We start from the raw sequence: 26,913 nt of genomic DNA, 5'->3' as shown, positions 1-26,913 counted from the left end.
TGCATGTAAGTCAATCATGGACAGCAGATTCATAGAATATATTAAAAATAGTAAACCTATGTGAACAATTACGAAATTTTGTGAAAAACTAGCTATCATGTCATTTTAAAATGTGGAAAAGAGAAACTAATTGAAACATACATGGATCTTTATATAGTTACTAAATAGGATAGTAATTGTGCAAATAAAACATATCTAAACTATCATTATTAAATTAATTCTGCACACTAAAATATTCAGAATATGCAAATCTAAAAATATGACATGAAAATTGACATCTTATGGTACAAATTAAAAAAAAAAATTAAATTGACAAAAAAAAACCTAAAACAATTTATGAAAATTCAAGTATAAGCAGATTCAGGTTTATAAAGGTCTAAATAAAATGATTTTGGGATGATTCCAAAAACAAAATTTCATGGAAACACCCTAAAGAATTCACTAAAAATAGCCCCATATGCAGATTAACACATTTACATAGAGAAATAACAAGAGCAGATTTGGGCAAAAAGTAACATGCAAACATAGGACTTATCAAGGACCTTTCAGATCTTACCTTGTTTAGAGATTGATTCCTTAAACTTAAGGAGGTCTAGAGACTCATTTGGGACCTTAAGATGGATGGTAAGCTATAGAAAAACTAAAGTATAAAAAAAAATTAAAACCTGAAACCAAACCTAAATTGAATGAGACTCTAGGGTGTGTGTGCATGTATAGCCCAAATGGCTTTTATGGCATTAAAGGTTAGAGAGCTTGTTGAAACCTCTCTAAACCTCTCCCAAACTGATTTTTTTTTTTTTTTAGTGTTTAATTGCTACTCCTAGCCTAAAAAAATCCCTCACTCAATATTGAAAATTAAAGGGGTTGATATAATGCAAGATTGGAAAGGTTAAGTTAGATCAAGCTTACGAGTTTAAATCTATCTAAACCTCATCTCCCCACCCTTATTACTATAGGTTTGGTTGCCAAGGATTATTTATCCCTTTTTTTTATCTTTTATTTTCTAATTAATTATTTATTTATTAGTTAAATTAATGGTCCTAATCTTAATTTTAAAACACAAAACCTTATTTATTTAATATGGCCTAATAGACCTTACGATTAACTTAGTGAGCTTGTCACTTCAATCAAGCCTAGATCATACCTCTTTGGCTTAATTAAATGACTAAGGCTTTGGCTCGAGTCTAGGTCCAATTAGCCACTAACTAAATGTTACACCTTACCCCTCCGTAAGGTATAACATGATCCCATAATATACTTAATGAATTATTGAACTTCGCCTACCGATAACTCATTAAATATACTATAAGGGATTTTAAAAAAATTTTCACTCATTTTTAAGGTGGTAGGTAATGTGGAAGAATTATTAAAAACCCTTTTTATTAAAGTTTAGGTTATAAATTAAATTTTTCTAAATTTGGGTTTTCCGCAAATTTTACAGAAAATTCGGTAAAGTGCCAGCTATAATTTGAGAAAACAGTTCTTCAAAAGCCTGTAAAAACACTTCTAATATATATTTAAATCCCAAACTCCATTATTCACAACCCAATTTAGTCTCAATTCACCACAATTTGACAATTTCAGGCAACTCACAATTTTATAGAATTCTATAAGAAATTTAAATACTGCATTTATATATAAAAAAATAACAAGTTTATGTTACAAAAGTTTACATTAATCAAAATGACAATATAACTTTTATATCTGCTCAATATGCACATATGGATACATATAATTAATTTATATCAAAAGAAAAATTTACCAAGGGTATAACTAAGATACCCGTAAAAAGTCCAAAAACAACTTCAAGCTCAGCTCCAAGCAGCTTACTCTGTTGTTTTATTCTTTTTCCTATCTGCAAAAGCAAAACAAGCTATCGTTGAGTAATAATACTCAGTGGTACACAACTAATATTAATTAAAATCAATTATAAAAGAAGTAAAATAATTCACAACAAATAAAAATTTTCATAATTAATAAAGCAGATTCAAATGTCTAAAATCACCAAGGATAATTTTTTTTTTTCAAATCAGTAATAATTATTTATTTAAAATCACATTTTATTTAAGAATCACAATTCACAATCCACAAAACATAAGTGTTGCTAAGAATACACAGTCTAAACTATGACACAAAACTTCACGATCAATGCCACGTTGTACACCACGATAAAGCAAATCACCTCATTAACCGTTATTAATGAGGAAAGGGCTAGCTAGCTAATGAGTACTCATATAGTCTTATCCCACTAACCATTATTAATGGAAGACATAAGCAATTTTAATTGTTGTCCTAAATAGCCGTTACTACTGGAGAATTCCGAACGGGACTGTCATGCTAACTGTAGTTTAAAAACCGTTTTATAAAATTTCTATTCAAATAATTGCATTTCAAGTCACACAACATATTTCATTCAATAATTTCCCTTATAGGGTTGGTGTAACATCCTCATTTTAGCTAGTCCGTACAGTCTACTGTTCCGGTAACCAGTGTCGGTCCGGACAGCTAGAACGTTCGTAAAAATATTTAAACTAAAGTGTGGAACCAAAAATTAACTCAAATATTAATAAGAAAAAAAAATTTAGGAAAAATTATAAAATAATTTCTGGGACTCCAGAGAAGGGTCATTGAGGTTTTTATGGCATTGGAATGCCAAAAAATACTTAGAAAAATTTTTCAATCGGTACAGACAATTTTGACCCGTTAAGCCAAACGGAGGGCATTTTGGTTATTTCGTCTTTAGAGATGATTTTTGGGCCAACTTGTCCAGTTAAATAAATAATTTATATAACATAAAATATAAATAAATATTGTCAAAAATTTAATTGCAATTAAATAGACAAGAAATGGAGTGAAAATGAAAGAAAATAGATTTATGACATCATCATGATGTCATTAAAAACTCTCCCAACCAACCCAATATTGACACATGGCATAAACATATATAAAAGAGGCCAAATGGGCTGGAAAACAACAAAAAAATCAGAACCTCTTCCTTCTTCTTCTCCTTGACGTCAACTCTCCTTCCCTAACCCTCCATGAACAAGCTTTTTCAAGCTTGATTTTCCCTAGCTTTCTTCCACCAAAAACCCTAATTGTCAATACAAAAACTTGCTCTTTCATCTTGGTGAAGCTTTGGGCAACAAAATTTTGAAGAAAAACTGAAGTTGTGCAAGACCCAATCTTAGTTCCAAAGAGGTTAGTGACCAATCCTTGCTTTCTTTTTGAAATGCATGTTTAGGGACAAAAATTGAGCTAGAAAATGAGAGAAACTTAAATGAAATTGATAATTATGTAAACCCCCATTTTCAGTAGCTATGTGAAGGGTAGGGTTTTGATTATTTTCCTTGAATAAATTTGGTATTTTGGTTGCCCATAACACTAACCTATTGTTTAGAATGGTGAAAGGTAAGTGAATGCATGAATTGAGATGGGATGGGTTAGGGTTTGGGTATAAAATGGAGACTTTGATCATGTAATGGTTAAAGTGAGTTTTAATGGTCAATTAGTGACCATTTGGATATGTGTAAATAAGAAATGAAGTGGTTTGTGTAGTGGGAATTGAGATTAGTGTGGCTGCCCATGGTGACCTGCAGAATTGGACATGAGTCCAGCAGGTTTGGGCAGCCATAACTTGAATTGTAGAGGTTTAATTGGTGTAAGGCCAATTGAACATGAAACTAGACACATAATGGCACAACTTTGGTGAAGAAACCATGCCCATAAAACCAAACCAAGTGGACCAAAAGCTTGCCCTAATTCGGGTGACCTGCAGTCTGTTTTTGCAGAATGACCAAATGAACAGTGTTTGTTCATTTGGCCATAACTCAGTGTAGAATGGTCCAATTGACCTGAAATTTTACCAGCAACAAGCTAAGATATAGACCAACAACTTTCATGAAGGAACCTAACCCAAATTATGACCAAAACCTATCCAACAAGTGAGTTGTAGTCACTATTCACTGTACTATAGATATGGTTAGTCCAGAAAAATTTCAATCCGGCCAGTTGTGGTTTTTGGACTATAACTTGAGCTACGAAACTCCAAATGGAGTGATTCAAAAAAAGAAATTCAACTAGACAAAATAAAGAACAACTTTCATGTTGATCATTTTGCCAAATTCCCACTGTAAAAATGACTAATGGAACAGTAAAGATGAAGCATGAAAACTGAAAATTTTGCTTAATTAACATTAAGCTTAGAAATGGTATTGGCAACCAATACCAATAAATTTTGAATGCAAAATGTGGTATGTTGGGAGTATTAAAACCAATGTACCTATTGTCTATGCAAAAGTCAATATTTTGGTTGACTAATGAAGTGAATAGTAACACCAAAACTTGAAATTCAAAAATTGTAAAACTCAAAAGTGTAAAATGCCCTAGTATACCTAATAAGATTGGTTTGGATAGCTTGGCATGCCAATAGGGTTCTGTTAGCAGTACTGCATATGGCTTCATGCCATTCTGTGTTTCATGGCTCCTATGCCATTCTGTGACATAATAGCCTTTGGCTATGTTATTTGAGTTGATATACTTGGGTTTTAACCCTGATAATTATTACAGCTTATTAGCTGTTCTGTTGCACACCGAGAGACACAGTGTGACCGATGGTGTGATGGTCCGAGGTACTTAGTACCCAGTGCCAGTTTACCTATTTATCCAGTCCAGTCAACTAGTATGGGTTACTCGGGCAATGATAATAAACCTTACAAAATTTTAAGTGAATAATACTGCAAATAATACCAGAAATTAAGTCTACCAAAAAATGAAATCATACATTCTGCATAATTATTTTATTCTATTTTATTTTATTTTATATTGTCACCACTAAGCAGAATTGCTTAGCGCGTCGCTTTTGCCACGCGCAGGTACTGGAGACCTTGCTGGGGAGCCCAGCAGACATCAGACGGGGTGAGCCTTCAGAGCTGCATCCGGGGTCCAGAGTCATCTCACATCTGCACTGCATGTGGTAGGACATTAGGACTATAGGTGGCCCTTTTGTATTTTTGCATTTTGTATTAGTTTGGATTGTAACTAATAACTCCTGTAATTATGTATTAATGTAAATATATGAAATTTCATATTATTGAGATTTTCTGCATAATGTATGTTGATAAATGAAATGTTGAGAAATGAAATGTTGAGAATTATTTGTGAATATGCTTCAAGTGATGAAGTGAACAGAAAAGTTTTGAAAATAGTATTGTAATTTAAGATTGAGATTTTGAGATTGACTTGAATATGTATAATGGAGTTTGGATTTGGAAATTATTTTGGAAGTGTTTTTAAACAGGTTCAGAAGAACTATTTTTCCAATTTACAACCGGCACTCTGCCGGATTTTCTATAAAATTTGCGGACAAATTCAGATTTATCAAAATTTAAAATAAATGAATTATAAAGGGATAAATTGTAATAGAAACATAAATTGGTGCTCCGGCACACTGAGTGGCATAACTTGCTCGGCTACACTGTAGACGAGACGAGTAAGGGGTGTCACATTTAGTGGTATCAGAGCATCGGTTTAGGCGTTTTTGGGCCTAGATAGTGTGCATACCATTGCATTGCATTTGTAAGTATTGAGGTGACACTGATGCAGATCTGTTTGTTTTCTTATTTTGAATAGGATATGGATCCTACTTCGCAAAGAGCAGTTGAGGAAGAGGTGGAGAGTCGTGCTCCACCAAGGGCTGAATCTGGGGGCAGGGTAGAATCTGCTCCACCAGCAGCTGGGGCACCTGCCCAACCTTAGTTTGCACTTTTTTAACAAATGACCGAGTTTTACCGGCAAATGATTGGGGCAATTCCACCACCACAACCACAGCCACAACCTCCACCAGCACCATAGAAATCTCATTTGGAGAAATTGAGGAAGCATGGGGCTGTGGACTTCTTTGGGAAGAGGGAAGATGATCCCATGGCCGCAGAAAATTGGTTGGATAGAACCATCAGAGTGCTGAAACAGCTAAATTGCACCCACGAGCAGAACCTGGTGGGTGCTGTGTCCCTACTTCAGGATGATGCATATCAGTGGTGGGACACAGTAACCAGTGAGGTGCAACCTGAACGGATCACCTGGGAATTCTTCCTCACAGAGTTCAGGAAGAAATATATTAGCAAAGTATACTTAGAAGAGCGAAGAAGGGAATTTATCAGTCTGAGACAGAGACAATTGTCAGTGGCTGAGTATGAGCGTGAGTTTGTCAGGCTGAGTAGTTATGGGAGGGAAATAGTCCCTACAGAGGCAGAGAGGTGCCGAAGGTTTGAAGAAGGACTCAATGACAACATCAGAGTCATGATCACAGCACTGGAGATCACGGATTTTTCTAAACTGGTAGATGCAGCATCAAAAGTGGAAAGGGTCAGAATCAATGAACAAAATAGAAGGGAAAGACAGCAGAAGAGGGGTCCGGGTCAGTCCAGTACATTTTCTGCTCCCAGCAAGAAGAGTAAGGGTCCTCCTGCTCAGAGTTCAGGACCACCACAGGGTCAGGGTCAGTCTCAGGGGCCCAGACCACAGTTCACACCTAGGAGAGGCCAGTCCACACCATCAGTGGGCAGCTCTCCAGGGACGGTGTTTAGGGGACCAGCCCCTGCATCTTCTGCTTGTCAGTACTGTCAGAAGTGGCATAAGGGGGAATGTTGGCGAGTGACCGGTGCATGCTTACGGTGTGGATCGACAGAACATCAGATCAAGAATTGTCTGAAGAGGACTACAACAGTTGCTCCAACACAAACTGACAAACCTGCTCCTGCACCACAAAGGGGTAGAAAGCCCGATAAACCTGAGGCAGCTGGTCCATCACTGAGGCCTGCATCTGAGTCAGCTGAGAGGCCAGACACTAGAATACCTGCCAGGGCCTATGGCATCAGAGCTCAGGAGGAGCAAGATGCCCTGGATGTCATCAGGGGTATGTTTTCCCTCTACAACACTTCTGTACATGCATTGGTGGATCCAGGATCCACTCATTCCTACATTTGCATCAAACTACCCATAGAGAGGGAGTTCGGTGAGAGAGTGATCATGACATTCTGGTCACAAATCCACTAGGCCACAGTGTGGTAGTCAATAAAGTGTATAAAGGTTGCCCGTTGAGGATTCAGGGGTATGAATTCTCGGCAGACCTAATTGAGTTGCCCTTTCACGAGTTTGACGTGATTTTGGGGATGGATTAGTTGTCACGTCATCAGGCAATAGTTGATTGCAAATTGAAGAGGATTTCTCTGAAAACATCTGAGGGTAATGAGATTACTGTTGTGGGTGAAAGGACAGATTTCCTGTCCAATGTTATCTCAGCCACGGTTGTAAGAAGATTGATGAGAAAAGGCTGTGAAGCTTACCTAGCACACGTGGTTGATACTAGGCAAGCTAAGCCAAACCTGAGTGATATACCCACAGTGAGAGACTTCCCAGATGTATTTCCTGAAGAGTTACATGCTTTACCACCAAAAAGGGAAGTCGAGTTTGCTATTGAGATAATGCCGGGTATAGCACCCATTTCCATTGCTCCTTATAGGATGGCACCCACTGAATTGAGGGAGTTAAAAACTCTGTTGCAAGAGTTGCTTGATAAGGGGTTCATACGCCCCAGTGTGTCACCATGAGGAGCTCCGGTGCTGTTTGTGAAGAAGAAGGATGGAACTTTGAGATTGTGTATTGATTACTGGCAGTTGAACAAAGTAACTGTGAAGAATAAATATCCATTGCCCAGAATTGACGATCTGTTTGATCAGTTGAAGGGAGCCGGTGTATTTTCAAAAATTGATCTCAGATCAGGGTATCATCAATTGAGGGTAAAGGATGCAGATGTGTCAAAAACTGCATTCAGAACCCGGTATGGGCATTATGAATTTTTAGTGATGCCGTTTGGGTTAACAAATGCACCAGCAGCATTTATGGACCTTATGAACCGTATCTTCCATTCATACTTAGATCGGTTTGTAGTGGTCTTTATTGATGATATTATGGTGTATTCCAAGACCAGGGAAGAACATGATGAACATTTGAGGATTGTTCTGCAAACCCTGCGAGAAAAGGAGCTGTATGCTAAGTTGTCCAAGTGTGACTTCTGGATGAGTGGAATCTCTTTCCTTGGACACATAGTATCAGCAGAGGGGATTAGAGTGGATCCCAAAAAGATAGAAGCAGTGATGGAGTGGAAGCCTCCCAGAAATACAACTGAGGTCAGAAGTTTCTTGGGGCTAGCTGGGTATTATAGAAGATTTGTGAAGGGGTTCTCTCTTATAGCTGCTCCAATGACTAAGTTGTTACACAAGAATGTGAAATTTGGCTAGAACGACAAGTGCCAAGCCAGTTTTGAGAGGCTAAAGGCTATGTTGACAGAAGCACCAGTGTTAACACAGCCAGTATCGGGAAAAGACTTTGTGGTCTACAGTGATGCCTCGCATAATGGGCTAGGGAGTGTGTTGATGCAAGAGGGGAAAGTGATAGCCTATGCTTCCAGGCAGTTAAGGCCACATGAACAGAACTACCCTACTCATGACCTGGAGTTAGCAGCAATTATCTTCGCACTGAAGATATGGAGGCATTATTTATATGGTGAAAAATGCTACATCTATACAGACCACAAGAGTCTAAAATATTTGCCAACCCAGAAGGAGCTCAATCTTAGACAGAGGCGATGGATTGAGTTCCTAAAGGACTATGATTGTGTGATAGATTATCATCCTGGGAAGGCAAATGTAGTTGCTGATGCTTTAAGCAGGAAGTCCATCACAGCTTTAAGATCACTAAATGCTTGTCTGTCCTTAGCTCAAGATGGAGCTATTTTGGCTGAGTTGCAAGTGAGGCCAACCCTGCTACAGCAGATACAAGATGGGCAGAGGGCAGATGAAAAACTAATGGCCATTGTGGGTAAAATTCGGAGGAAGGAAAGCGAGTATGAGGTGAAAGCGGATGGGTGTGCGTACTCTGAGAGGAAGAGTGTGTGTACCAGATGATGGGGAACTGAAGACTAGTATTCTGAAAGAAGCACACACTAGTGTTTATGCTATGCACCCGAGGAGCACAAAAATGTATAATGATTTGAAGCCTCATTATTGGTGGCCTGGTATGAAAAGGGATATAGCCAACTATGTGACTAAGTGTTTGACATGTCAGCAAGTTAAAGCAGAACATCAAGTTCCATCAGGATTGCTACAGCCTATAAGCATACCTGAATGGAAATGGGACCGGGTCACTATGGATTTTATTAGTGGTCTACCTCTCACCCAAAAGAAGCATGATGCAGTGTGGGTGATAGTAGATAGATTGACGAAGTCAGCACATTTTCTCGCCGATTAGGGTGACTACTCCTTTGGAGAAGCTAGCAGAATTGTATATCAGTGAGATAGTTAGACTGCATGGAATCCCACTTTCCATCATATCTGACCGAGACCCAAGGTTTATATCGAGATTCTGGAAAAAGTTGCAAGAAGTCTTGGGCACACAACTCCATTTTAGCACAGCTTTTCATCCCCAGACAGATGGACAGTCAGAACGAGTAATCCAGGTAAACCTAAGAACTAATTGAATTTTCGTAACACTACAAGAAAAAAGGAGATTTGAAACCGAATATTCGGTTTCAAATCAGTTAAAATCGGTTTCTAAATACATTTAGAAACCGATTTGAAACCGAAATATTCAGTTTTAAATCCGCAAGTTTCTAAATGAATTTGAAACGGAAAATGGCGTCCGTTTCAAATTCTGAATCTATTTTCAAACCACTATTCCGTTTCAAATTTAGAAACCGCATATATTCGGTTTCAAATTCCGTTTTAATTTAAAAACTGATATTTCGGTTTCAATTTTTTGGAAACAGAAATTCCGTTGCAAATCGGTTTCTAAATTAAACCGATACTTGTGTTGTTGGATTAGAAACGGAAAAATTCGTTTTTAATCCGTTTCATATTACTACTAGAAAATATTTATTTTTTTATTTCATATATTATGTCCTGTCTTGAAGCATCTAATATAATATTAATTTTAAATGCTCAATATCATCATATTGATAATATCAAAGCTATCAAATATCAAATATCAGTCAATATTATATATAAATATGACAGTGAAGGGTTATGACAATAATATCTTGTATGGAAAAATAAAATATCATAATAACAAAAACAAGCTACTTGTCATCAACAAGATAATCACTCATCACCACTATCAGCCTCTCTACCATCATCTTGATGAGTCGCATGTGGAGTTGGGGCTGTAAACTGCGTACCCTGCATCATTTGTGACATCATGTTTTGCATCATTTGTTGCATGCGCTCCTCCAATGTCTGCTCACGTTGTCTATATCTCTCCTCTAGCATCAACTCGCGTTGTCGATCTCTCTCCTCCATTGCAACCAAACTATCCTTGAGCGTTGCAATAGTCCGATGCAATTGTTGAATCTCTTCTGCATTGCCTCCGATCGAGCACAATAGGATGCAGTAGAAGATGATCCATGTGATGAGCTAGGGTAAAAAATTGATGCTTGAGATCCAATGCCATAAACCCTGTTCTTCTTCTCCCCCCCCACAACTTGATAATATAGTGCGACCTCATCTACAATAGGAGGGTCACTGCACCCCTCGTGTTGTTGTGACGCCTGCCCGCTAAGAGCCAAAAATGCATCCTGAATAAGTCAATACACATATTTTAAATTTATTTTTCTTGGCAATTGAATAAACAAAATCACTTATTCATTTTTTTCATATAATTGAAATACATAAAATACTTGTTCACTTACCTTAATTGATTGCGCTCGTGAATCAACCATATCGAGGTGCCTTTCCTAGTGTGGGTCTTATGGAAAAGTTCTTATGGAAAAGGTCTTGGGCCAAGCTGGGCTTCCTGAAAAGATATAATGATTTTAGTGATGTTTATAATAATGTTCGATTATTTGCTACTAATATGTAGACAGACAATAACAAAACTAGTAAATACGAAATCATTACCATCCTATAGTAAATATGAAATCATTACCATTCTATCTGCGTGAGTAGCATGTGAAACCAACCCCTGTGTGTCTAGAGATGCCTGCCCCAACTCCCCCTATCTCACTACAACGGTTAGCAGTGAATTGATGGCTCTTGGCTTTAAACTCTGGGCTACTCCATGCCTCCTTCCATTTTTGCATTGTACTATTAGGCACGATGACCTTGGATTTTACTTTCATGAAATTGCACATTAGGGCCTTATAGCGCTCGTGACCTTACGCCTCAAGCTTCCTTTACTAGTGGAGTCACCTCTTGCCAATCAAAGTATTTACGGTATAAAATAAATAAAAATTAAGACAATTGTATTAGTATGATAATATTTTAGAAAAAAATTGACAGCATTTCCCCTAAATTTTGGACAATCCAACCTAGTTATTAGGTATTAATTGCACCTGTTAAAAACACTTCATATATTCTCAACAATAAATAACATCCACCCCAACTACAACAACTCACAACAATATATATTTTCAATATCACACAAGCTGTACATATAGATCATTTAAGCATTAATATACTTCAATTGTGTTCTTTTACATTAATTCACAAATTCTCATCACTTAAATGATATTTGTTCATAACATTCTTTTTTGAGGTTTCATAAACTATGCAAATTAGTTATCTGATAGCTAATATTTAAATATTTATTTTATTACTTGAAATTCATCCCAGTAAAACTCTTTTGTTTCAGGCGTGATAGTTTTCCAACAGTGCCCCTCTGGGTCCATCCTCTCCTTGAAGATATTCTTCATCTTCTTAGCACATTCCTCAGATGGATGTAACCTGTACAAAAGAAAGACAGCAAATATATTGATTTTATGTAAATGTAGAAACACATTACTTCAATTCCCAATGATATGAAATACCAAATCATAGATAAAGTTAATTAATTTTAAATACTTACGTGCCATTAATGAGCTTTATTCTTTTCTTTCTTCCAAATGTAGTGAGTGATAGGCCATCCATCGATGATATTGGTGCTGCCCCAACTGAATGACCTTCATGACCAGAGGTTGATCCAATTGCAGGCTCAGAAGATGGGGTAATAGGTGGTGGCGGTGGAGGTGGAGGTATAGCTCGATCTTTGTGTTGAAGCAAAGAGACCCCTCCGGATCAGTGCCGACCTCCCAATGGATCGTGAAGGAACTCGAGGTGACCACTGTGTAGATTGGTCTAGTTGATCATTGGGCTCATCCTCGCATGTAATCGCCTTGAATGACCCAACAAACCTCCCTGCGATCGTTGCCTCGCATCTGCATAAATAATTGTATTAATTAGTTAGCTTCATTCAACTTATGATACATAATACAGATGAAATTAGTTAGAGTTTATACTTCAAGTTTAGAAATATAAATTCATTAAGAGAAATACCTAATTCTAATTAGTATCACTATCATATACATCATCGCATTCCTCATCACTTTACGAGTCCAATTCAAGCTCTTCTTCATCTTCAACATCCTCTTCATTAATTTCAACTAGTACACCGCTTTGATCATTCAAGTATTGTTGTTGATCATCATCATCGTCAATTTGAATCAAAGAGACTTCCATTTCATCTTTTTGAAATGGTTCTTCCCGTCTTGAGGGGTTGTGACATTCACTTGCTCGGAAGATCAATAACAGATCTCGCTTTGATTTTGAACACACCCACCAATCATCCTTGTCACGTTTTAAGCTTGGATATATGGAATAATTCACCTGAGCAGCTTGGATAGCAAGAACAAATGGTTCATACCTATTGAAGGATCTTTTATGATTAATATCCACAAGTTTATATTTTGGATGAATCTTTGTTCCCACATTTGGTGTTGGATCAAACCAATCACATTTAAACAATACAGTTCTTTTGATTGGTAATCCAGGGTACTCCAATCGTAGCACTTCAATTAATTGTCCATAGTAGTCACTTTCATTAGTATTGTAATTAGTCCCCTTGATACATACCCCACTGTTCATCGTTGCCCTATGCGAACCATAACCTTTAGTGTGAAATTTATAACCATTAACTACATAACTATTGTAGCACATAACACTTCTTAATGGACCCTTTGATAGATCCTTTAAAAACTGGCTTGATATATTGTTGGAGGGATTGTGAACATATTTATTGAACCACTTATCAAATTCACGCTCTAGTTTCTCATCAACTTGTTTATCATTGATATTTGGATTGGCCATGTGTAACTCATTAACAAAAATGCTGCACACAATGAAAATAGTTAATTACATGTTTGGAATCAATAATGGCATTGCAACAATTATAATAATTGAATATTAGAAAAACTTACTCAATGTACGGTTTTACTTCTATACAATTCAACAAGATGTACATTTGTGCTGCTTGAAATTCTTGTTCTGTGAGATATCTAACCTTTCCTTTTCCCAGTGGCCTACCGGAATGAGTGAAAATTGATAGATTCCCTAGATGTTCATCCATATGTTCGACTGTATCATCATTGCGTGGAACCTTTCGATGCCTTGTGTTGACATGGGGTTCAAAATAATGAGCGCAGAATGACGATGCTTCTTCAACTAAGTATGCATTGCATATGGAACCTTCCACTTTGGCTTTATTTTTCACATTATTTTTTAACTTCCTAAGGTACCTGTACCATTTACTATTTAGTCACAACAAAGTTTTTATTTCTCCATGTAATGATAGTATACAACAATACATTAAACTAGTTACCTCTCAAATGGATACATCCACCGATATTGCACAGGACCAGCAATCCATGCTTCATAAGCCAAATGCACTGGGAGATGTTCCATGGAGTCAAAGAAACTTGGAGGGAATATACGCTCTAGTTTACATAATATAATAGGAATCTCTTCATTGAGCTGTAACATGGCTTCTTCTCTAAGTGTTGTTGAAGTTAACTCTCTAAAGAAATTGCTCAATTCGGTCAATGCTTGCCACACATTTTTTGGAAGCAATTCCCTAAATGCTATTGGGAGTAATCTTTGCATAAAGACATGACAATCATGGCTTTTCATCCCAAACAACTTTAGTTTTCGCATGTCTATACACCTACCCATGTTTGACACATAACCATCTGGGAATCTAAGATTTTTAAGCCATTCACACAACACTGCTTTTGATTGTTTGTCTAATGTGTAACATGCTTTAGGATACTTTCCTGTTGCCATATCCCTCTCTAACTCAGGTCGGTGACAAAACTCTTTCAAATCTTCTCTTGATTTTGCATTGTCCTTCGTCTTCCCTTCAACATTCATCACAGTATTAAAAATATTTTCAAATACATTTTTCTCTATATGCATGACATCCAAGTTGTGGCGAAGCATGTTAGTACTCCAATATGGCAAATCCCAAAAAATGCTCCGTCTCTTCCAACCCGTGTTTTTTGCTTTGCAACTGTTATTCTCATCTGCACCCATATCATGACACACATTAATCCTAGATGTTCTATTTGTTCTAAAATTTCCTCACCAGATAGAATGGGGGGAGCACTTTTTGTAATCGCTTTGTTCTTTCTAAAAGCAATTTTATTAAAATGCGAAAGGATGGTTAGCTGGTAAGAATTTACGGTGATTGTCAAACCATGATTGTTTACCACCCTTTGTCAATGTGAATGCATCTGAATCGTCCCTACAATATGGACAAGCAGTCTTGCCTGCTGTGCTCCAACCGGATAACATTGAATATGCAGGGAAATCACTTATTGTCCATAATAACGCAACCCTCATATTAAAATTATTCTTCTTTGATGCATCATATGTCTCAACTCCAACTTCCCACAATCGTTTCAACTCGCAATAAGAAATGTAAGTACACATCCAATTTGTCTTTTGGGTTTCTCGGACCAGAACTAGTACCGTTAGGAACATATACTCTTCCTTCATACATAACCAAGGAGGCAAATTGTAAGGAGTGACAATGGTAGCCAAGATGAATATTGTTGTCCAGACTGACCGAATGGTTGAAACCCATCGGTGCACAGTCCTAGCCTTACATTCCGAACCTCAGCAGCAAATGAAGGATGTGTTTTATTAAAATGCTTCCATGTAGTTGCATCTGAACAATGACACATTACCCCATCTTCATGGTCATGCTCAGCATGCCATCTCATTTCTTTTGCTGTAGCATTCGAAGCATATAATCTTTGCAATCTCTGTGTGAGAGGAAAGTAGTACATTTTCTTATGTGGCACATTGGTTTGAAAATTAGAAGCGCCTCGACTATGTCGTTTGAACCGTGGATGGTCACAAAATTTGCAATTCGTTAACTCACTATCTTCAGCCCAATATAACATACATCCATTAGTACAACAATGAATCTTCTCAACAGGTAGGCCCAATGCTTGAACCAACTTCTTCGTACTGTAAAAGTTTTCAGTCATTAAATTTTCATCCGGTAACACCTCTTTCATAAGTTGACAAATGTCATCAAAACACCTTTCTGACAAATGATGTTCTGCCTTGATGTTCAACATCCTTGCAACAACTGAGAGCTGCGAATGGCTTTCACAACCTGGCCACACCTCTTGATTAACAGCTTGCAACATGTCATACAATTTTTGAGCTGATGGATTTGGAGGCTCCTCCATTACATCCTGAAAGAAATCAGGACCTGCTGCATCCATTACCATTTGCTCATAGGTATTGCTTGTGCTATTATCAACCTCTTGAACAGACTCCGCTATCATAACATTTATGTTTTGACTATCAATATTACTTGTGCGGGGTTCCCCATGTAGAATCCATTTATAATAATATGGCACAAATCCATGCTTCATCAAATGTAACCGAATTGTATTCTCATCAGCATAATTACGATTCTGACACTTTCGATGATTACATGGACACTTCAGTTTATCCCCATCCATCCACTCTGGATGTTGCTTAGCAAATGTTATGAATTGTTCAATACCTTCTATGAATTCTGAGGTCAATAGACCATCTTTTAACCTAGCATACATCCATCTCCGATCTGATCCCATTTTCCTAATAGCTGTGTAATAATTAAGTGAATATTAGTAATGATATGTCATATATCAGAATTACATCATATCCCCAATCATGCGTTGAAAGGTAAGGCCCTAACCCAATTAGAATTGTATCATCTCTACCAATAACAGACAGATAATGACATGTCATATATTTGTAAAAATTCCAGCAGCATCTCCCATTAGTTCTCCAAGTGCACAACATAAAATTTGCACCCAGAGAACAATTAGGTTTAAATATGCGCTCCGCCCTCTGTGTAATAACCAGAGGGAAAGACTAGAGCATATGAAAATTTAAAAATTTTAAAAATTTTGTAAATTGATAAATTAAATTGAATAAAAAAATTTTAATTTGATTTAATTCATTTTAATTTATATTTTAATTTTATTATTATTATTTATTTATTTATTTTTTAATTATTTTAATATAATTTAGCTCAAAATTGAATTTAACGGAAGCTGTTTTGATATTAATTATCCACGAAAATTTTGTAATGCCCTTTTTTTTTTTTCGTTTGCATTCAACATATGGAATTGGTTAAAATTTAATTTATTTTGCTAAATAAATTCAAAAGTATATTATATATTTCTAATATATTTAAAAATTAGCAGTTAAATATTAAATATAAATATCAAATTTAAAATAATAAATTATAAAACAAATGTGTATATGGTTAATCTTGTAGTTATAAATATTTTAGGGTAATTTATAACTAAGTTTATGAAATATAGCAAAATCAATGTGTCCCTAATTTATTTTAGTAACAATTTATTTATTAAATTTAAATTATGATGATAAATTAGTTCTGTCATTAATTGCTTTTTAATTTAAATAAACTTATTTTTTAAAAATTTATTTATTAAAAAAATAATTATTATATTTAAATAATTATTTATTTTATATTTAAATAATTATATAAAATTATTATTTAATTAATTTATTTTTATAAATTTATATTTTTTATTACATTTAATATGTCTAATATTATTTCATCCTTCTATTTTCACCAATAAGATGGAATTGTGAATGACAAATACATATCAACACTTTTCTTTATTAAGGATGAGGAGATTGATTGCTTTATATATATATATATATATATATATATATATATATATTATCTGGAAATTAAAGTAATTCTCATCTATTTTTTAACTTCTCCTGGTTTCATTTTCACTCTTTTAGCGAGTAATTGGATCAAATGTAATTGGATAAAGATCTTGAGAATCTGAATTTTAATTGATATAATAGCCATTTTTGAAATCTATGCCATTAATTTGATAGATAAATAGACTTAAGATCTTGCGGCCTGGAAAGTGCTTTTATTCAAAAATCAAAAGAAGCATCAGTCTCGTGACAAACCTACTGCCTCATCACATTTAACCTGGTAAAAAAAGACATGTAACACCAAATTGATGGGAGAAAGCACTCTATTGGGAGAAGTAAACTGATTGGAAAAATTTGCATACCTTGTATGATGTCCAAGCATCAACTAGGAAAAGGAAATGCATTAATTAACTGTTATTTGTAAAGTCTTTACGCCATCATCACCACAAACATGCTTCAGAAATTTCAATTTGCCTAAATTTATGGGATAAACATAAACTAAAAACATCAATGTAATAGCTATATGCTCTCTCACTCTTAATTCTCCTCTCTATGGTTGAAGCATTGAAAGTGTTTGAATATTTTTATGGATAACTACACTCATAAGGTCAATGACAGTCATCAATTCATCATCCACTTCTTACCCCACTTTCTAGACTAAAGTAAATCATAATAAGCTTGGAGCGTTTGTCAAAATGCCTAGACATAATTTCCCATCAGAGAAAATCTTTCATCATAGTAGAAACAATAGAAAACAATAATAACATGCATAATATCTCACTTACGAATGATAATTCATATGAAAGGCATCAATTGAACTTAAACCCACTATCGAAATTACATAAGGAAATGACCAGTTATCATAAATTTAAAGATTAGATTACGAACACTTGATTAAGCACAAGATTAGTGGGGAATAAGGCAAACTATAAACCTATGGAGGCATTTGTTATGAACAAAGCATTGTAACACATACATCACATGAAAGGTAAATATTGCTAATACTACTTTCTTTCTTTGCTGCTAGAACAACATTACTGTCTGTTCCTTTTAAGGCTGCAAGATGGGCACTTGTATTCCATTTCTAATTTTACTATTCACAGAAATAAAATCACAATCTCACACAAAAGCACTCTCACCAACTGTAAATTCACTCCACCAAAACCCCCAAAATTCCCTAAATTCCTTCATCAACCAAACCTAAAAATAAATCTAAAAGCAACCCTGAAAAAAAAAAAAACCCCTAAAATACATGAAAGTAAAAATACCTTGCAATCCCACGATCTCTGCTAAGCCCTTTTCCAGAATCACCCAGAGAAAAATTGCAGAAATCCCACGAGCTAATATCACAGACTTGAAACAAACTTCGATAGCAGCCACAAATGGAATAATGAAATCGATGAATAAAAGCAAAATAGAGAGCGATAGAACAAGACAAAGAGAAAATAAAAAAGTCAAGGACAGAGGAGGTTAGGAAGAATCGAAGAAAGGGGGGAGTTTATCTCTGCGATAATGAGAAAGGAGAGTAGAGAAGAAATGATGGGTGAACCACGCTATGGAGAAACACGGTGTGTTGGTTGAACCCTTGTTTTTCAAAAATAAATAAATTGAATTAATTAAAATTATAAAATATAAAATAAATGGAATTATATTTTTAAATAAATCAAAATAAAATTTTAAATTAAACAGATTTGATAAATTTTTCAATTCAAAATAAATTTTCATCAATCAAAACATCTATCAATGATGAGGAATTCTATATATTTAAAGTAAAATCATGTCCATTGTATGGAATTACATTAAAATTTATGCAGATGCCAGATATAAATTTATTATTTATTTATTTATTTTAAATTATTTATATTAAAGCTTTTGAAAAGGAAAGTTAAAATTAGATTTTTATCTTTTAATTATGTTTTTTTCACTTAAGAAAAATGAGTATTTAATAAAATATCAATTTGCCATTTTAGTGAAGAAGTAATGAATTAATGAAAAGTGAAAATTCAAGTTTAAAATTAATATAATTCTATATAATTAAAATTAAAATTAAATAAAAATAATTAGATAACACTTTAATTTTTGAAACCGAAAGCTATCGGTTTCTAAATATAACTAAAAGAATTAGAAACCGATATAAATCGGTTCCTAATTTATTTTAAAATTTCATTGATTTTGAAACCTGTAAATCGGTTTCTAACTTTACTTTAAAATTTATTAAATCAAATATATAATCGATAAATTTTGAAACCGAAAGTTATCGCTTTCTAAGCATCGTTGAAAAAATTAGAAACCGATAATAATCGGTTTCTATTTTGAAAATTTAGTAAATAATATAGAAATTATAAATATAATTAGAGAACAATTTAATATTTGAAACCAAAGCAATCGGTTTCTAAATTACTTTCAATTAGAAACCGACATAAATCGGTTTCTAAATATAATAAAGAAAATAGAAACCGATAGGAATCGGTTTCTAACGTTTTAAGTAAAATTTGAAACGAAAACAATCGGTTTCTAAAGTTATTGAGTAATTAGAACCCTCAAGGAATCGGTTTCTATTTTATTTTAAAATTTAGTAAATAAAATAGAAATTATATTACTTTTGAAACCGATATAAATCGGTTTCTAAATTGTTAGGTAATTAGAAACCGATATGAATCGGTTCCTAATTTATCCTTAAAATTTAATAAATAAAATTAATGATTAGATTTATTTTGAAACCGAAATAAATCGGTTTCTAAATATAACAAAGGAAAATTGAAACCGATAGGAATCGGTTTCTATACAGAATTTAATTTTTAGTAAATAAAATGGAAATTATATGAATGTTGAAACCGATACGAATCGGTTTCTAAATATAAATAGATAATACTTTTATTTTGAAACCGAATGAAATCGGTTTCTAAATTAAAGTGAAAGAAATTAGGAACCGATATATTCGGTTTCTAATATGACAAATATTAGAAACGGAAAATTATTTGGTTTCAAAAATCGGTTTGTAATCGGTTTATAAACAGTTGCTAAATTTGCCATCAAAATGTTCTTCATAATTTAGAAACCGACGAGTTTCCGTTTCTAATTTCGGTTTCTAATCAGTTGCTATTTGGTTTTTAATGTATTTAAGTTGTTCTACCAGATTTCCGTTTCAAAATCCGTTTCAAATTATAAACCGATATAAATCCGTTTCTAAATTCGGTTTCTATTCTGATATTTTCTTGTAGTGTAAGTAATAAATTGAAATGATAGTAACAATGTGAATTATGTGATAGATGCTGGAGGATATGCTAAGGAGTTGTGTCATTGAGTTTGAGGGGAGCTGGGATAGATACCTCCCACTGACAGAATTCGCATACAACAATAGCTATTAAGCTAGTATTCAAATGGCTCCGTATGAAGCACTGCATGGGAGAAAATGTAGAACCCCAGTGTGTTGGACTAAATTGGGCGAAGATAAGCTGGTAGGACCAGACCTGGTGAAACAGACTGAGGAAAAAGTGAAGATAATCAAAGCTAACCTGAAGGTTGCCTCAGATAGACAAAAATCATATGCCGACTTGAAGAGAAAAGAGATAGAGTATGCAGTTGGCGATAAAGTGTGACACCCCTTACCCATCTACAGTGTCGCAATGTATTTTGCGGTCGCCTGAACGAACCCTCACCGAAGTGGAAAAGAGTGAGGAGTCGCCACTTTAATTTTGAGGGAAATTAAAGAAAACCGTTTGTGAAGATAAATTGAAATGAAACCACTTCAAGGCAGAGATTCTAGGTTCGGGGTCCGCAAACGGGTGGGGAAGGTGTTAGGCACCCCACCTCGTCCCTTAATAAGGGTAAGTAGATTTAACTTTGTATTCTTTATAAATTAGTTAGGAGGGCTTGGATGGAAATGTTAATCCTCTTGACAAGAGGAATATTTGATTTTTCACTAAATTCGGATTACCCAGATACATAAGTAAATGAGACAACCTTAGTGAGTTATTGTTGTATGTTAATTTTGTTTGAAGGACCATTTTATTAGAGTTCAATTATTTTTAAATCTTGGATTGAGAACAGGGTAAGAACTCCCCTCCGATCTCTTTTGATATTCATTAAATTTTTAAGCTTGAGAACTGGATAAGAACTCTCCTCCGATCTCCTTTAACATATTTATAGAAATTTTTAAGCTTGAGAACCGGATAAGAACTCTCCTCCGATCTCCTTTAAAATATTTGTTAAAATTTTTGGGTTGAGAATCGGATAAGAACTCTCCTCCGATCTCTTTTAAGTATTTACTAAAATTTTGAACTGAGACCGGATAAGAACTCTCCTCCGATCTCTATCAAGTATTTATTAAAATTTTGAATTGAGACCGGATGAGAACTCTCCTCCGATCTCTATTAAGTATTTATTAAAATTTTGAATTGAGACCGGATAAGAACTCTCCTCCGATCTCTATTTACTTGAACGAGGGTCAAATGAAGACTTCTTCAACCCTTTAAGATCCTCCACATTGTGGGAGCCTAAGGCTAAGGGTTTTGACGTTCGAAGATACCAAAGACCAGAAAGTGGGTTCTTTTAACTCTTTGGCACCTCGGGATTAGGCAGGGGATACTAGATCGAACTTGACTGACCTCCTATGTGGTCGCCTTGCCCATACCCCTTTTGATACCCGATCTGTTTTATTCATTTAGCTAATATTTAGTTTTATTTTGCTTTGTGACGTCTTCCCAGTCGCTTTCCATATTGGCCTAATACCTTACCATTTTCCTGGCTTGTTATTCAGACCTTCTATTATTTCAAAGAATCGCTTAAAACACAGTTACCTACATTTTGTCTAACTATTTCTACGCTATTCGGGACCAGAACTCCTGTGTTAAGAAGTAATAAAGATTAACCAAAGAATGGACTGATTAACAAAGAAGTAAACTCGAGAATGACCGTCTTCGTGTTTAAAATACAGTATAAACTTGGTGAAAATTACAAACATAAAAAGAATAAATGAAATACGTAAATAAAGAAGAACATTTGATAAAATAGCGATATAAGCACTCACCTGTAGGGAGTCGAATCTACTAAACTAACTATGGAATCACAGAATGTAATAGGACTGCAGGTTGATAGCTGGAGGACTAAGGTTCGCCTCGAAATGAAAGATTCTTTGCTAAAATGTAAACGGGTCAAAATAACCAAGCTTGAATGGAGTTGAGCTTGGACAATATGAATGGAAATAGGAGATAACAAAGACAGAAAGTGAGAGTGCCACAGGATAATGAACGGACTGAAAATGAAGAATTTCAGTATTCAAGAATACCTTTTGCAAGAAAACACTTCAGAAAACTAGTTTCCAAAGTTTTTCTTGTGAAAGCTAAAAAAATAGTAGAGTAACGAGCTGAATTAAGTTTCAGAGTTCTTCCACTATAGTCACTGCCCTTTTGTCTATTTTTTTTTTTCGTTGAACAGTTTTCATGCAGGTATTTATAGGAACCGGGTGCCCTCCATAAAGGGTCAAGATCTATTTTGAGGGAGACGGAGGGTCAGGATTTCAAAGGACATGATCGGATGCTTGAGAATTAAGGCGAATCAAAATGAACGGCCGAGATCATTCTCAGGATACTTGTCCTTTTCTTCTTCTAATCTGACGGTCCAAAACTTCGTTGACCTGGGCGATCCAAGGGCTGGGAATAAAAGGCGCCGGTCTTGTCGTCTTCCTCTTTGATCCAAAGGCTCTGGACTCGTCCTTGCGAGTGAGACCAACGGTGGAGATTGGGATGTACAGGACTGTCATGACATACTCTGGCACCTGTCAGCATTGTGGGCGATTCTCAGGCGTGCGGTGGAGATTTCGTCTGCAACGCTTTAACTACCTTGGCTCTGATTCTGACGACGGTTATTGGGATTTGTCTTATTCTCTTTGCCTTCCGATCTCTCCTTTTTTCCGATCTTCTTATCATGCCCCTTTTCTGATCTTTCATACTGGTCTCCCCTCTTCCGATCTCTATCATTCCGATCCTTTCCTTACTCAGGCCAGGTCCGGTCAAAGCATTAATTTCCCCTCGATTCCGGCGTCAAGCCGTTTTCGCTAGCAATAAATGCCTGGTTTCTCCCTATATATACCCCTGACAGAAGAAACTTCCCTCATTCGATTTTCCTCTCTTCCTTTTTACTTTCTTCTTCTAACTGTTCCGGCAGTAGTTCCGGCTACGACTGTGGCTTTTGATCCCTTTCCGATGGACTTCTTTATTCCTCGACTGAAAATTTACGATCCCAGTGATCGAATAATAGCGATAACCTTATCTGATGATGGTGAGAGAACTGAATCAATTAACCGATCTGGTTTGCGGACCTCGATCGTGCCGATCTCGAGTCGTTCGACTGGCATAATCGGCGAACCGATTTTGGCCGAGCAAATTGCTAATGTTCCGCCTACCCTTGGCGGTTGCTCTTCCGAGTTTATTCGGCTTCTCACCACATTGGGTGTTCCGACAGCGGCTTCCCTCCACATTGGGTGTTCCAACAGCGGCTCAGTTTGCTGTCGGTTACACCCTTTGGATCAGTCACAATGTAGGCTTTGACATAGGCCTCTTTAGATAGGATGTTCTGCTGATCTTTAGAGATCGGCCTTTTGATGTAATCAGATCTCTAATGTATTCCGATCTTGAGATCGCCCAGATGATGTAATATGACTTTTGGAAATGTAATCCGATCTCTTGAGGTCACCCAAATGATGTAATCCGATCTTTTGGAAATAAAGATTTTATTTTGTCGATTATCGTCTTATTATTATTGCATTGATTATTTTCCGATCTCTAATGTGATTATCCGATCTGATTCTTTACTTAAATGACACTTATCCGATCCGTAATTCGAAACACCTTGATCTGCCGCTCTATAATTAACGGATCCTTTCATGGAATCTTGGGAATATGCGTGAGACGTGTCAGAACAGCTGGCGAGTCCCGCTAACCGATGCGCTGCCTGGAACTTCGTGAGCATTAAATGCTCGGACGAGTATAAATAGGGGTGGGGGTTGGCCAGTTGCTCTCTTACGTCCTTTTTCAGTACCTTATGAGCGACTTCAAAGTTCTCTCGATTTTTCAAGCTCTTCCGACGCCGATCAAGCTCCGGTAAGGGTTTTGATCCTTCTTTTACTTTAAATTTTTTTACTTCCTTTGAAAATGAGCGGCGCCGAAGGTCAGAGAGCGACAAGCCCCCTTTCCGTTCACGTTTCCTGGTCATCGGATGAAGTAGAGGTGGTTGGGCCAAGTGCGCGACCAGAACCTCCTAGGGTCTCCGTTCCAGCTCGGGGGCGGACCGCACCGTCAAGGCTTATACCTTCTTCAGGGAGGGAGAATCTTCCTATGGACGAGCTACCGTCAATCTTGCAAGAAACCGATCTGCAGTCGTTCAGCCAGGAGTATAATATTCGTCCTGATTCGTACGAACTCATCCGATGTCATGGCAATCACCGAGCCGATCACTTCTTTGAAGGGAACGACATGATTATGGTATATGAGGAACAGTTAAAGGCCGGCCTTCGATTCCCTCTGGACGACTTCTTCAAGGAGATCCTAAAATTTTTCCAAGTGTGCATTGCCCAAGTTCACTCGAACTCGTGGCGGATCTTAGTAGCCTTCCGAGACCTATGCCGAGCTAAGGGAATCAGTCCTACGGCTAAGGTGTTCGCCGAACTACACAGGCTAACTCGCCGAAAGGACGACGAGTACTGGTTCTTTCAGGCGAAGCCTCATTGTGGGCTCTTTACCGATCTGCCCTCCTCCCTTAAGAATTGAAAGAACCGCTTCTTCATTCTGAGGAGCAAAAATCCGAACTGCTTTGAGGGCTTCCCCCGTAGCTGGTTGCACCAGGGGCCTTTGATTCCGAAGCATATTACCCTGAACAAGGAGGAAGGCCTAATAGTGATGGAACTGAAGAATCAGGCGGCCACTCAAAAGTTCTCCTGTTTAGATGCGGTGACTGCCGAACTGCATCATTGGACCGTGCAGCTGGTCACCGGCCAAGAACGCGGGCTTCAGCTCTCTGACCTTGGCCTCGGTACTTTCTAAATCTCTGAACTCCGAACCCTTAGCGAACTCACTGACTCTTCCTTTATGCAGGTATGGCGGGTGGTGAGGGTTCCAAGAAGCGGAAGAGAGAAAGAGAGATTTCCCGGAAGGTAAAAGAGATGAAGCGTTCGGAACTGCTTCAAACACCCGGCCATGAATCTGGGGAGATACAAGGAGGGTCATCTCAACCCTCGGGGCCGCCAGTCATGGAAGTGGTTCTGTCTCCTCCTCGCCAAGAAGAGCCGCCTCCACCTCCTCCTGTTGCTCCAAGCGCAGAAGGGGGTCCTTCTCATCCTTCTGTGAGGCCCCTTCCTCGTGGTGCTCAAGTGCTGATCGCTTCCCTGGAGAAGAACTGGACTGTTTGGGAGAACCCAGGTTTTGCCAAAGTCTTGGGGTCTTCCATCTGCCTTCGGGAGGATCGGGACAGACTATCTCTGGACAACCTTAACGACATCCTGACCCGATCCATGAGTCTGAATGTAGAGTGCCTGGTGAACCAGCACATAGTCCGAGAAAAGGCTCACCGCCTAGGTAAGGAGGTCGAGAAGAAGAGTCAGGAAGTGGCTTCCCTCCGATCCCAACTCTCATCCGCTCAGGATTACATATCTCAAATTGAGGGGCGGATGAAGTACTATGAGGACAAGCTGGCCGAACAAGCTCATGTTCTGGCTGAACGGGATCATGCTCTTGGAGAAGTTCAGGCGCTCCGGGCCAACGAAGCTGCTCACATCGCTCATCTTACCGAGGAGCTCAAGGCGAAAGAAGAAGAGATGGTGACAGGAATAGCCGGTGCTTATGTGAATGCTCACAAGGATCTCTTGGCCGAACTCCAGAAGCGTTACCCAGAGGAGGACTTCTCCTGGATGGCCGACCTGGCTCTCGAGGGCGAGGGTGGGGATAGTGAGGAGGAGGCTGAGTGTGAGGGAGAAGGTGAGCAAAATGTAGATCAGGCTGGGGGATCACCCCCAGCCGAATGACTTGTACAAACTTTAATATGAAATGAAGTCTTCTTTTGGTCCAGTGAATGAATGTGATCGGAAAATCTCTAAATTATTTAAACACTTGATTGTCTAAAAGTGATTATTAATCTAAGTGTAAGAGGTCGAAAAACACAATAAACATGAGATCGGCGGGGAACCAACGCTAGTCGGGACCCGATTAAGGTTGGAAATTTGGCTTGAACATTTAAGATCAGGCTCATCATTAAACCGGATTGGAACCTTGACTATTCCTAAACTTTTAAAAGGGAGGTCGGCAATAAAACTGGTGACATAAAGACCTGGCGTTGGTTCAATTTTGTTTGACAAGAGAGATCGGGGATGTAGTTGACTGGTCAGGAAATTTGACAATTGGCTTGAGAGATCGGTAAGTGACTCGAGAGACTGGTAAGGCTTTAACTGATATGAAGACTTAGCATTTATTCAATTCTTTGTGAAGAGAGATCGGAAATGTGGTTGGCTGGCAAAGGGAGACTTAGTGCTGGGGATCGGTTTCGAAGCTTTATTGATTCTGGGGATTGGCCAAAATAGGGTGTCTACATAGAGTGTAGCCGAGCAAGATATGCCACACAGTGTACCGGAACACTCTATTTTAATTCAATCATTTTTATTCTTCCTAATTTATTTTTTTTCATAGTTATGGAGTACAATTTGTGAAATGTAATTCATTTCAGTCATTTATTGAAATCATAAATTTATTGAGGTTCCGCAAATTTTATAGAAAATCCGGCAGAGTACCGGCTAAAAATGGAGAAAACAGTTCTTCGGAACCTGTGAAAAACACTTTCAATATTTTCAATCAATCCC

General features: G+C 37.0%; 1 protein-coding gene and 1 pseudogene across 1 annotated transcript; one reads left to right on the top strand and one right to left on the bottom strand.

Annotated features, from left to right (window-relative positions):
* LOC110637114 (uncharacterized) overlaps positions 1 to 26,913 on the top strand; it is a 72,897-nt pseudogene that overhangs the window by 19,638 nt on the left and 26,346 nt on the right.
* On the bottom strand, positions 13,218 to 14,388 carry LOC110673157 (uncharacterized). Its single transcript, XM_058138752.1, has 2 exons — positions 13,684 to 14,388; positions 13,218 to 13,600 (listed from the first exon to the last, which is right to left on the bottom strand). The coding sequence occupies exons 1-2, from the start codon at positions 14,298 to 14,300 to the stop codon at positions 13,279 to 13,281; spliced, it is 939 nt and encodes a 312-aa protein (XP_057994735.1). The 5' UTR covers positions 14,301 to 14,388; the 3' UTR covers positions 13,218 to 13,278.

This window comes from Hevea brasiliensis, chromosome 16, assembly GCF_030052815.1.
Source record: "Hevea brasiliensis isolate MT/VB/25A 57/8 chromosome 16, ASM3005281v1, whole genome shotgun sequence".
NCBI classification, from domain to species: Eukaryota; Viridiplantae; Streptophyta; class Magnoliopsida; order Malpighiales; family Euphorbiaceae; genus Hevea; species Hevea brasiliensis.
This window is presented reverse-complemented; position numbering and strand designations above follow the sequence as displayed.